The 13,371-nt window shown below is 49.6% G+C and overlaps 2 protein-coding genes across 5 annotated transcripts in view; both read right to left on the bottom strand.

The window, feature by feature from the left end:
- TSPEAR (thrombospondin type laminin G domain and EAR repeats) overlaps positions 1-13,371 on the bottom strand; it is a gene marked incomplete at both ends in the record, with an annotated part of 169,357 nt that overhangs the window by 27,716 nt on the left and 128,270 nt on the right. The gene's annotated exons all lie outside the window — the stretch shown is intronic.
- Positions 5,344-12,887, bottom strand: LOC308262899 (uncharacterized protein; the record flags this gene model as incomplete). Of its 4 annotated transcripts, none has more annotated exons than XM_080695645.1 (2): positions 5,344-6,106; positions 12,313-12,887. In XM_080695645.1, the coding sequence occupies 2 exons, from the start codon at positions 12,885-12,887 to the stop codon at positions 5,344-5,346; spliced, it is 1,338 nt and encodes a 445-aa protein (XP_080551771.1). The 4 variants fall into 4 exon arrangements, with proteins under 4 accessions (XP_080551771.1, XP_080551773.1, XP_080551772.1 ...); XM_080695647.1 differs by having other exon boundaries at positions 5,344-5,689; XM_080695646.1 differs by having other exon boundaries at positions 5,344-6,166; positions 12,721-12,887.

The raw sequence follows: 13,371 nt of genomic DNA, 5'->3' as shown, positions 1-13,371 counted from the left end.
AATTTATGGAAACAAATGAAAACAGAGACACAACCTACCAAAACCTATGGGACACTATGAAGGCAGTATTAAGAGGAAAGTTTATTATATTGAGTGCCCACATAAGAAGGACAGAGAACCACCAAGTAAAGAACCTAATGACACAGCTAAAGGACCTAGAAAGACTGCAACAGTCTATTCCCAAAACCAACAGAAGGCAAGAAATTATTAAAATTAGAGCAGAAATAAATAAAATAGAGAACAAAAAAACAATTCAAAGAATCAATAAAACAAAAAGCTGGTTCTTTGAAAAGATGAATAGAATTGATAAACCCCTGGCCAACCTAACCAAAAGAAAGAGAATCAACTCAAATTATGAAAATTAGAAATGAAAAAGGAGATATCACTACAGATAGTGAAGAAATTCAAAAGATTATCAGAAACTATTTTGAAAATTTATACTCCAATAGACTAGAAAACATGGAAGAAACGGATAGATTTCTAAGCACAAATAACCTACCTAAACTCAACCAAGAGGACATAGCAAGCCTAATCCAACCAATAGCAACCAAAGAAATAGAAATGGCAATAAAAATTCTTCCACCAAAGAAAAGCCTAGTCCCAGATGGGTTTCCAGCTGAATTTTACAAAACTTTCAGTGAAGAACTAATCCCAATACTTCACAACATGTTCCAGGAAATTGAAAGAGATGGGATTCTCCCAAATTCCTTCTACAAGGCCAGTATCACATTAATCCCCAAAACAAATAAAGATACCTCAAGAAAGGAAAACTACAGACCAATATCCTTAATGAACATAGATGCAAAAATTCTAAACAAAATACTGGCTATACGCATTCAAAACTATATCAAGAGAATAATACATCATGACCAAGTTGGTTTCATCCCAGAAAAACAAGGCTGGTTCAACATATGCAAATCAGTACATGTTATCCACCACATAAATAGAACCAAGAACAAAAACCACATCATCATAGCAATAGATGCTGAAAAACATTCGACAAAATCCAACGCCCATTTATGCTAAAAACACTGTAGAAAATTGGGATAGAAGGAACGTACTTCAACATCATTAAGGCAATATACTGCAAACCCAAAGCCAACATTATATTGAATGGGGAAAAACCTGCAAGAATTTCCTCTAAAATCAGGAACAAGACAAGGATGCCCACTATCACCACTCCTTCTCAATATAGTCTTTGAGACCCTTGCTGCAGCAATAAGACAAGAGAAGGAAATCAAAGGAATCCACATAGGAAGAAAGGAACTAAAATTATCCTTATTTGCAGATGACATGATCCTTTATCTGGAAGACCCAAAGAACTCAACCAAAAGACTTCTGGAGCTGATTGACAAATTCAGCAAAGTCGCAGGATACAAAATCAACCTAAAGAAATCAGTGGCTTTTCTTTACATCAACAATGAATCCACAATTATAGAAACAAAGAAAACAATTCCATTTACTATAACCTCAAAAACAATAAAATACCTAGGAATAAACCTAACCCAAGATGTAAAAGACCTCTACAACAAAAACTGTAAAACATTAAAGAAAGAAATTGAAGAAGACCTTGATGGAAAGATCTCCCGTGCTCATGGATAGGAAGAATAAATATCATCAAAATGGCCATTCTGCTAAAGTGATCTATAGATTCAATGCAATTCCCATTAAAATACCAGCGACATTCTTCACAGACCTAGAAAAATCAATCATGAACTTTATATGGAGAAAGAAAAGACCCAGAATAGCCAAAGCAATTCTCAGCAATAAGAAACATGCAGGAGGCATCACAATCCCAGACCTCAAATTACACTATAGAGCAATAGTAGTAAAAACAGCATGGTACTGGCACAACAACAGACATACTGACCAGTGGAACAGAAGAGAAGATACAGAAACAAACCCACACACCTATAGTCAATTAATCTTTGACAATAGGGCCAAACTCATACGCTAGAGAAAAGACAGCCTTTTCAACAAATGGTGCTGGGAGAACTGGCTAACCATTTGTAGAAAGATGGAACAAAATCCCTATATCTCACCATGCACAGGAATCAACTCAAGATGGATCAAAGACTTAGAAATTAGACTTGAGACTGTGAAGTTAGTAGAGGAGAACATAGGTTCAACACTACAACATATTGGCACAGGCAGTAACTTTCTCAACAAAACCTCCAAAGCTCAGGAAATTAAAGCAAGAATAAACAAGTGGGATAGCATCAAACTAAAAAGTTTCCTTTCATCAAAGGAAACCATCAGTAACCTAAAGAGGAAGCCTACAGAATGGGAAAAGATCTTTACCAGCCACCACTCTGGTAGGGGGCTAATATCCAGAATATACAAAGAGCTCAAAAGACTCTACACTAGCAAAACAAACAACCCAATCAAGAAATGGGCAAATGAACTGAATAGACACTTTACAAAAGAGGAGATACAAAGGGCCAATAGATACATGAAAAGATGTTCTTCATCACTGGCCATCAGGGAGATGCAAATCAAAACTACACTGAGATTCCATCTAACCCCAGTCAGAATGGCAAGCATAAAGAAATCAAATAACAACAAATGCTGGCGAGGATGTGGGGAAAGAGGAACTCTTTTACACTGTTGGTGGGAGTGCAAACTAGTTCAGCCACTATGGAGATCTGTGTGGAGATTCCTAAGAAAGGTGGGAATAGATCCACCATATGATCCAGCTATACCACTCCTGGGTATCTTTCCAAAGGGGCTGAATTCAGAGAAATACAGCAACATATGCATACCTATGTTCATAGCAGCACAATTTGTAATAGCCAAAATATGGAACCAACCCAGATCTCCATCAATAGATGAATGGATAGCAAAACTGTGGGAAATACACACAATGGAATTCTATTTAGCCATAAAGAAGAACAAAATTATATCATTTGCAAGAAGATTTAAAGTCCTGGAGAGCATCATGTTAAGAGAGATCAGCCAAGCACAGAAGGAGAAGGTACATGTTTCCTCTAATATGCCCAAACTAGGAAACACAAAGGATACCAGTAGGACTCCAGATAATGGAGGGGAAATATCAGCAAAGTTAGAATGGAAAGATAGGAGAGGAGGAAGGCTGATCTTGATCAATGAGGGTCTACATCTGAATATGTGTAAAATTATGAATATGACATGGTTACCCTGGACAACCATTGGTGGGAGGGGGGAGGAAAAATGGGGGAAGGGGGGAGAAAGGGCACCAAATATAGTTTAAATGTATACCATTTATGTTCAATAAAAATTTTGTTTAAAAAATAAATATAAATAAATAAATAATAAATAAATAAAAATCCTAAAAAAAAAAAATAAAGAAGTCTGGCCCGTGCACTGCTTGAGTCTGAGGGGATTCCAGTGAGCACGTAACCAGACAGAGGACAGCGCAGCATGACTGCAGCCATGGGCCCAGCTGGGGCAAGTACGTGGTGGGCGCCTGGGGCACTTAATGGGGATGGCATTTTGGTGTTGCTAGGTGGAAAGTTGGGAAGATGAATGTTGGTGATGTTTACACACAGTGGGAATGAACTCAATGCCACTGATCTGTGCACAAAAATGGTTAAGCTGGTCAATTGTACGTGGTAAACACTTTGCCAGAATTAAAGGAAAAAATAAGTGTTAGCCGAGTGTGGTGATGCATGCTTGTAATCCCTGCACTTGGGAGGCTGAGACAGGAGGATCGCACACGTTCGAAGCCAGCCTCAGCTACTGAGTGAGGCTCTCAGCAACTTAGTGAGACCCTGTTTCCAAATAAAATATAAAATAGGTCTGGGAGTATAGCCTGGAGGTAGAAAGCCCTGGGTTCCACTCACAGTACCACCCCCCCAAAAAAAAAGTAAGTGTTAGATGAATTCAGTTCTTACTTCAGAACCCTACCCCCCAGCTAAGTTTCCTAAAAGGCCCTGGTCTGACCAGTTAAGCTGCCATCCCCCTCTGACCACCACACCTGGTCACTTACCTGGGACACCTGCCCCCTCCTGGTGCCCTTGGCCAATCAGTGAAAGGGACATTCCCCACTGACCCAGAGCCAATTACCTGGCCGCACGACCCCCTCCCATGGGACTCTAGCCAATTAGTTCCAAGGGCATTTCTCCTAGCCCATTAGCCCCCGGACCTGTAACCCCAAGCCCATATATAACCCTGACCCTCTCCTGGATTCTTCTTTCTCTTTCCCCCTCTCTGTCTCTCTCTCTCTCTTTGTTTTTTTCCTTTCATACCAGCCTCTCCAATAAATCTCTTGGCTACAAGGTGGTCTCTGGTGTGGTCAAACTTTGTTCTCAGTAAGCATGGTGCCTTCCTCCATCGTGACCTGGGAACCCTCCAACTCTGGATATTTAGAAGCATTGTGTCCTGAATTATACTTATCTGCAATTGCCATTAATTGTTAGCCTGTTTAGAGATTAAGCCTGAAATGTAAATCTGATACAAAAATAGAGGGTGTCCATAAATATGTAGAGGCTTTTCTTTTTTAGCAGGTCTTTGCTATGCGAAACTAGGGTCACAATTCTATGTGCCCATGCTTCTGAACACGGAGAGCCTCCAGTGGTCTTCAGATTCAATTTAACGACCGGTTCCGCAGCACCCACTCGTGCCAGCATGGGCCGCTTGCACCTGGCTGTGCCGGGAGAGAGGGGACTGCCCGGCTTCTTCAGGGGCCACAGGGGAGGGGCCACTGCGGACGGTCTGTCGGGAGATGGCGCTGTCCCGCCTGAGGAGCTACAGAAAATGGTGTGGTGCCTGGAAGCTGGTGAACGACAAAGGACTGGCCCTTGGAGTGGTGGCCAGGACGGTCAGGCCCACAGCAGGGCAGAGAAGGCAGCCGGGGAGGGAGCTGACTCCGTCACGAGAGCGGAGGAACAGAGTCTCCACCCACAAGCCTGTCACTGGCCAGGGACTGAGCCTCTCTGGCCCAGCCCCAAGTCCCACTGGTGACCTGGCGGGACTTAGCTCAGTCCCTTGGGGTTTCTAGGCCAGTCACTCAACGTAGACATATTCCTGGCTGGAGGAGACCCATGTCTGCTCTGACCATGTGTCCCCAGGATCAAGAGACACAGGAAGATCGTGCTCTGGGTGAGTTTATTAGAGGTGTGTGAGGTTCCAGGTGGAGGTCAGGGGCAGGTGACCCAGAGAGGTAAGCAGGGAGGCACAGGTGACTGAGAGACAGACAGGGTCCTGGGAGGTGGGGGTAGAAGTCAGGTGAGCACAGTAGACACATGGGGGCCCATCGTCAGGGGGGCAGCCGCCTAAGCTGGGTCAGGAGCCGACTGAGGGGGGCATGAGAGGTCTGGACATGGGGTGGGGCCTGATCCCGCCTGGCTTTGGAGGACAGGCTGGTCAGCAGCTGGACTTCTGGCCTGAGGAGAGGCCGCAGCAGGAGGGGCGGCACACGGGGCGGCAGAGCAGGGACACGGAGGAGGCTGGGCGGCAGCAGCTGGGCTGGCAGGAGGAGGTGCCGCAGGAGGAGGCGGGTACACAGCAGGCGGGGCGGCACACGGGGCGGCAGAGCAGGGACACGCAGGACGAGGGTCTGCAGCAGGTGGGTGCGCAGCAGGACTGCGGGCAGGGGGAGGAGCTGCAGCAGGAGGGCTGGCAGCTAGACTGCTGGCAGCAGGAGGAGGAGCCAGAGCAGACAGGCACACAGCAGACAGGCTTGCAGCAGGATGGCTGGCAGGGGGAGCAGCTGCAGCAGTCAGACTCGCAGCTGGACTGCTGGCAGCAGGATGAGCCAGAGCAGACGGGCACACAGCAGACGGGCTTGCAGCAGACGGGCAAGCAGCAGGACTGCTGGCAGGGCAAGCAGCTGCAGCAACAAGGGTCACAGCTAGACTGCTGGCAGCAGGAGGAGCCAGAGCAGACAGGCTTGCAGCAGACGGGCACGCAGCATGGGGAGCAGCTGCAGCAGGACGGCTGGCAGCTAGACTGCTGGCAGCAGGAGGAGGAGCCAGAGCAGATTGGCACGCAGCAGACAGGCTTGCAGCAGACAGGCACACAGCAGGACTGCTGGCAGGGGGAGCAGCTGCAGCAGGAGGGCTGGCAGCTAGACTGCTGGCAGCAGGAGGGCGTGCAGGAGCTGGTGCAGCATGGCTGGCAGCAGGGGCTGGCCACGCAGCTCACTGGGGTGCAGACAAGGCTCAGGCAGGGGGCCGGGGCGCAGCAGCTGGGGGCGCAGCAGGGGGGCTCGCAGCAGCTCTCTGGGCAGTCGTCCACTTGCCAGGAGGCATCGGTGCAGGAGTCACAGGAACCCGGCAGGCAGACCCGGCTGTCGTAGCTCAGGTTGCTGGAGCAGACGGACATGGTGGAGGCGGCCATGTGGGCTGGGTGGGAGGAGGGTGTGGGTGTGTGAGTGTGTGTGTGAATGTGTGTGTGAGAGCTCTGGGCCGCAGGGCTTTTATACCAGCCCAGGCCCTGTGTTGTTCCCACCCAGGGCCTTCCCTTTCCTTGTTGGTGTTTTGAGCTGGGTCCCGGGCCCTCATTAATTCAAGTTTATTTACACGCAGAGCTGTTTGGCCAGTAAAAGGCGTGGTTATGGCTGAGGCCTGCTCCGTCCCCACGTGCCCTTGGTTTTCTGAGCAAACACCTGACGGCCCTGGCCCTGCCCACGTGCAGTCTCTGTGTTCTGTTCAGCCCTAGGAGGTGAGGGGCTGGGGTTCCCGAGCCGAGCCTGGGCCGGCCACATGCAGCTAATGTCTGGCACCTGAGGCTCGGGCAGCTCACCAGCACACAGTGATGGAGGATCTTGAAGGGGAAACAGTATCTCTCCCCCATCAGAGATGGAGGCGTGAAGGAAAACTTGAGAGAGAGAGGGTTCCTTCTGATGTAGGATAGAAGACAGGAAGGAAAAGTAAAATATAACTTTGATATAAGAACCTGGAGCTGAAGTGCCTCTGCCTCTTGTCCACCAAACCAGTTCTCTTTCACAAGCCTGACTCTCAAAATTCCTGGGAACCCTGTAGATCCTAGAGTTAACTACAATATTTCTGAGAAGCCTATAATTTAGGATATTCCTGCTTATCCATCAATTAGCTAATGAGGACCCCAATCAGCCTGAAGACCCTAAGACTGCCATATCACCTGCCCACCATAAACCGCCTCGGGACTACCGGACTGAGCTCATCCTCACATACCTTCTCTAGCCCACCCCTCACGAAAGTCCCCTATAAGAAGAGAGCCCTGAACTCCCCAAAATGCCTTCCTCATCTTGAGGGTCCGCATTCTCTCTGGATGTGTATTTCCTCCCTTTTCCCAATACACCTCTGTCTGTGTCTCTAACTGGCACGTGCTGAAATTCTTTTCTATCTTGTTAGCCAAGGACCCTGCAGACCCCGAGTTCCCGAGCCGAGAACTCACCCCAACACTTCCAGAAACAGGCTTTCCAGAAAGATCAGGGAAGGGGAGAAGGGGAGAGGCTCCCAGGCTGGAGGGGAGCACACATCTTTAGATCTGAAACTCAGAACGCACGTGGGACCCACTGGAGATATGCTTCATGTCTAGATGGGCTGTTGGACACGTAAGACCAGACACAGAAGGAGATCGTAAGAGCTTCCAGAGCCCGCGTCCGACCTCAGCTGAGCAGCTGGAGGGAAGATGACGGGAATGTGTGCCTCCACTCAGTCACCAGGCGTGGGCAACGGAAGTATTCCAGGACATGCCACCGTGAAAACACAGCCCCGCAACACAAAAAACAAACCTAAAGGGCAACAGAATGGCAACAGCTTGAAGAGGAAAAAGCCAGCGAGGACCACCCAGGGTGCTTAACTCCACAGGGACAGTACACGCCCCTCGGCCTTGCAAAGCCAGGCCAGGCCTGTGGAGCGAGCCACCAAGTCCCACGCCCCTCCTTCCTGTATCTACTCTGTGATTTGGACAGTCACACGGAGCCCCATATCTACCCCCAGGCTCCTGGTCAGGCATTCTTCACCCTCGAGGTGTGTGGCCCCGCGGCAGCCCTCCCCCTCCCGGTCCCTGTAGAACATCATATTACTTGGGTACTCGGCATTCAGATTGCCAAGCGGAATCCTGCAACGGTGGCCTTTGGGGTCTGGTTTCCTTCATTCAGCAACATGTCCTGGGGATCCTTCCGAGATGTCGCCTACATGGGTGATATATTTCTCCTTATGCTTTCCTCTTGTGGAGACCAGCTCTGGCTGTCTCTCCGTGGTGGAAGGCGATTTTGATCGTTTCCTGCTTATGGCGGTGTGAACAAAGCTGTGGTACATCGTTTGGCTAGAGTTTGGCATGGCCATGGGTTTTTATTTCTCTAGAGTTCCTGCTGGGGAGTGGCACTGTTGGCTTTCTGAGACCCCGGCAGACCGTTCTCCAGGGCGGCAGCCCTGTCTGGCGTCTCCCCCAGCGGCGTGGGAAGCTCTGGGGCAGGGCCTCCTCGCCAGCCCTGGGTGCCGCGAGGCTCTGTCCATGGTTTCCAGGTGTGCGCGGGCAGCTCCAACTCAGCTTCACGTCCTGATGACTAACGAGGCGCTGACCACACTTACTGTGCTTATTTGCCAAATTGCCTTCCAGAGTGGTCTTCACTGCTCTGTCTGTCTGTCTTCACTGGGCGTTGAACCCAGGAGCATTCTACCACTGAGCTATTAGTCATTTTTATTTTGAAATAGCACCGGACATGACCATCGGCACCATGAGTTCCAGGTCCCCTCGAGTATATCCTCGACAGCACTTGGCACGGCCGCTCTTCCTGATTTTAGCCATTCTAAAACGGACGGGCAGGGCATCTCTCTGTGGCCTGAGTGGCATTTCCCTAATGACTAATGATGTTGAGCTTCTTTCTTATGTGTTTGTTTATTATTCATGCATCTTTCTCTGGAAAATATTTCTTTGAATTGTCAGGTCTTCTTTTTTGATTTGTTTGTTTGTTTGTTTGTTTTCACTGGGCGTTGAACCCAGGAGCATTCTACCACTGAGCTATTAGTCATTTTTATTTTGAAACAGAATCTCACTAACTTGCTGAGAGTCATGCTAAGTTGTAGAGATGGACCTTGAACCTGCAATCCTCTTGTCTCAGCTCCCCTAGTAGTAATAGGATTATAGGTGTGCACCACCATGCCCAATCTTGGGTCTTCTTTTTCAATTTATTTTTTATATTAAATTTTGAAAGTTCTGTAGACTTTTGGATACAAGTATTTGGGTCAGATTTGCAAGTATTTTCGACCAGTGTGAGTTTTGTCTTTGATGGGAATTGAGCCTGTATTGATTTCTAATAAGGGCAGTATTAATTGCTAATAAGAACAAGCTTTCATACTTAGGCAGAACGATAAAATCCTTTTCTCTGTCTCTAAGATGTCAGCCAAGAATTACAGCCAAAGTTGACCTTGGTGAGCTAAAAGTTGGCTTGTTAGCCCAGCTGAACATTGAATGTTAAAATACAGACACTTGTACTTAGAAAAAGGATTATATAGACTCTCACAACAGGTTAGACTAAGGTTAAAAGATAAAAAGCAAGCTCTATTAACCCTATATTAATTACTAATAACACATTATAGCTTCCAAAATTTCCATACTTTAAAAGACTATATTCCTGTGTCTTTCTTTCTTTATTATAAAACAAGTTTTCAACATAATAAGTAACTTCTAGCAGACAAAGATAAGGAAAAGCTGAGAACTCATCAAGGACACAGGTGGACAGTACATCCTTTAAGAATAAAAATAAAACGAAAACAAAGCGGGTTTCTACCCTGCAGCCCCCTGACTTTGCTAACCAAGTGACAATTTTGTCAGACCTGTCTGTCCCTGTGAGGACGAGCAAAGAAGGCTACAGAAAAGGCTCACACGGCAGAGGTAGCTGGCGGCCTGCACCGATCTTAGGTGGGAAAAGAGGACTATTGGCTAAGCTGGATGGGAGGAAGGAGATAATGAGTTCTTATAAAAAATGCCCTGTGTTCGGAGACCTCAGTGTCTTCCTTTCAAGGCCCTCCACTGCATCCCTCTGACGTGGCTCTGATTGGTCTGTCCCCCCTTTCTCCCTGTAATAATAAAACGCTGCCTAAGCTTGCAGCAGTCAGTCTGGCTCTTCTTAAACTAGCTAAGAACAAGAGCCCATGGAGACATCCCAAGCTGTTACTCTCCCACCCTTTAACAATGTACTGTAAAGAGCAGATGAGTTTAATTCAGTGAAGTCCAATCTGTCAACTTTTTTCTTTGATGGGTCATGCTTTTGATCCTAAGAACTCTGCCTAATGCAGTCAGACACAGAGACTTTTCTCCATTTTTTAAAGTTAAATAACCTTTTACATTTTACATTTAGGTCTATGTTAGTAAATTGTGTGTGTGTGTGTGTGTGTGTGTGTGTGTGTGTGTGTGTGTGTTGTGTGTTTTACTGTGAATTGAACCCAGTGGCATTCTACCTCTGAGCTATACTTTCAGCCCAATTTATTTATTTACTTATTTTTATTTTGAAACAGGGTCCCACCAAATTGTTGGGGCTGGGCATGAATCTGTAATCCTCCTGTCTCTGCTTCCCAAGTACTGAAATTACAGGTGTGTGCCTCCATGCATGGCTTCAATATATATATATATATATATATATATATATATATATATATATATATATATATTTTTTTTTTTTTTTTTAGGTACTAGAAATTGAACCCAGGGCATTCTATCTCAGAGCTATACCCTCAACCCTATTTTTATTTTTTTATTTTTAAACAGGGTCTCACTAAGTAGCCAACAGCTTTACTAAGTTACTGAGGCTGACTTTGAACCTGTGATCCTCCCGTCTCAGCCTCCCAAGTACTGGGATTACAAGCGTGCACCACCATGCCTGGCTTCCGTCCTTGTATTTAAAGTGTGTCTCGGCACAAATGTAGCCAGGAGGTGTCTTTTCATCCAACCTGCCAGCCACACCGTCCCTCCTCTCTCTCTTCCTCGGGGCTCCAGTTACGTAGCTTTCTGGTCCCTGCGGTTCCCTCCCTCAGCCGCGTGCTGTTCCCTTGTCTGGTCTGTGCTTGGTGTTGGGCGGTGCCTGTGGCCAGGTCTTGGCCCTCGCTTCTAATTCCACAGCGTCTGCTCTGCTGCTAACCACAGCGTGACCTCCACCCCAGGCTGTAGATTTCCTCTCAGATGTTCTATTTCTCTTTTTTAAAAAGGTCTTCTTCATCTTTACTTAATTGGCTAACCTTTTCCTTTAACTTCTTTGGCACGTAGAAGACAAGCCTGACTCCTGGGGTTCTGTGTGCTCGTCTTGTGAGCCGGGGGACTCAGTTCCCTTGCACTGATTTGCCCTTGACGAGCCGGCCGCCTTCCCCCCCCCCCTTTATGAACGGTTACCTTTCCCTCCTCTGTGAATGGACACTCAACATGGTGGCGCTCGCCTGTGTGCTCAGGACACTTCACATTGCTGTGAATGTTCTAGGGCTTTATTCTGGTGAGGTTATGTGACACGGGAGGATTAATCTTCTGGGATGTACGTAGACATTCCAGTGGGCAGTGGTTACTGTAAGGCTGATCTCACCCCCGCCCGCCGCCAGGGGGGTGTTCTTCTCAGAACCCTCCCAGTGTTCTGAGGATGCCAGGGGTCTTACCCCCAGGAGCTGGCCAGGGCAGACCTCGGGCAGTCAGCCTGGCTCCATCCTGCACACGGTCTCTGTCTCACTCACCTTCGCTGATTGTGGACCAGCTAAAACTTGGGGAGTGTCCTGAGAGACTGGGACCTCTCTTGGGCAGCCTCCTCTCAGGCACCCTGTGCTGGACGTGGCCCTCGCCCACCGGCGACCCACCCAGGGACTTAGCCAGAGACACTCATGGTTCCTAGGGAGGTCACCATCCTAGAAATATTCCTAGCTGGAGGAGACCGACATCTGCTCCGACTGTGTGACCCCAGGAATACAAGAGGAAGGAGAACTGTGATCAGGATAAGTTTATTTGAGGCTCCAGGGTGCCAGTTGAGGCCAGGGCATGGGAGCTTGGAGTGGAGGGCAGGTGACCCAGAGGTGGGCAGGGTCCTGGGAGGTGGAAGTAGAGATCAAGTCAGCAAGGTGGACACATGGGGTCCCCACCTTCAGGGGCAGATGCCTAGGCCAGCTCAGGAGCAGACCGAGGGCTCGTGAAGGGCCTGGCTGTGGGCAGGACTTGGCCTGGCTGGACCTGGGGGATGAGCCCGGTCAGCAGCTGGACTTCTGGCCCAAGGAGAGGCCACAGCAGGCAGGGCGGCACACGGGGCGGCAGAGCAGGGACACGCAGGAGGCCGGGCGGAAGCAGCTGGGCTGGCAGGAGGAGGTGCCACAGGAGGAGGCGGGCACACAGCAGGCGGGGCGGCACACGGGGCGGCAGAGCAGGGACATGCAGGACGAGGGTCTGCAGCAGGACTGCGGGCAGGGGGAGGAGCTGCAGCAGGAGGGCTGGCAGCTAGACTGCTGGCAGCAGGAGGAGGAGCCAGAGCAGACGGGCATGCAGCAGACGGGCTTGCAGCAGACGGGCACACAGCATGACTGCTGACAGGGTGAGCAGCTGCAGCAACAAGGGTCACAGCTAGACTGCTGGCAGCAGGAGGAGGAGCCAGAGCAGATGGGCACACAGCAGATGGGCTTACAGCAGACGGGCACGCAGCAGGACTGCGGGCAGGGGGAGCAGCTGCAGCAAGCCGGCTGGCAGCTAGACTGCTGGCAGCAGGAGGGCGTGCAGGAGCTGGTGCAGCCTGGCTGGCAGCAGGGGCTGGCCACGCAGCTCACTGGGGTGCAGACGAGGCTCAGGCAGGGGGCCGGGGCGCAGCAGCTGGGGGCGCAGCAGGGGGGCTCGCAGCAGCTCTCTGGGCAGTCGTCCACCTGCCAGGAGGCGTCGGTGCAGGAGTCACAGGAACCCGGCAGGCAGACCCGGCTGTCGTAGCTCAGGTTGCTGGAGCAGACGGACATGGTGGAGGCGGCCATGTGGGCTGGGTGGGAGGAGGGTGTGGGTGTGTGAGTGAGTGTGTGAGTGTGTGTGTGAGAGCTCTGGGCCGCAGGGCTTTTATACCAGCCCAGGCCCTGTGTTGTTCCCAGGGCCTTCCCTTTCCTTGTTGGTGTTTTGAGCTGGGTCCCCGGCTCTCATTAATTCTAGTTTATTTACACGCAGAGCTGTTTGGCCAGTAAAAGGCGTGGTAATGGCTGTCCCCACGTGTCCTTGGTTTTCTGAGCAAACGCCTGAGGGCCCTGGCCATTCCGCCCTGCAGCCTCTCTGTGTTTTGCTCGGCCCCGGGAGGTGAAGGAATGGGGTTCCCGAGCCTGGGCCCGGCTACACAGAGCTGAAGCCAGCATGTGTCCATGTCCACCTGGGGCTTTAAGACTTTAGGGGCTTTAGGACTCTTCTTGGGCAAGGATGGAGGGCTCAGCCTCCCCGCTAGGGCATCATGGCAGGCCCTGGGCAAGGGTCCTT

Source organism: Muscardinus avellanarius (assembly GCF_963383645.1).
Source record: "Muscardinus avellanarius genome assembly, chromosome: 5".
NCBI classification, from domain to species: domain Eukaryota; kingdom Metazoa; phylum Chordata; class Mammalia; order Rodentia; family Gliridae; genus Muscardinus; species Muscardinus avellanarius.
The sequence above is the reverse complement of the archived record's forward strand: the minus strand, read 5'-3'. Positions and strand labels throughout refer to the sequence as shown.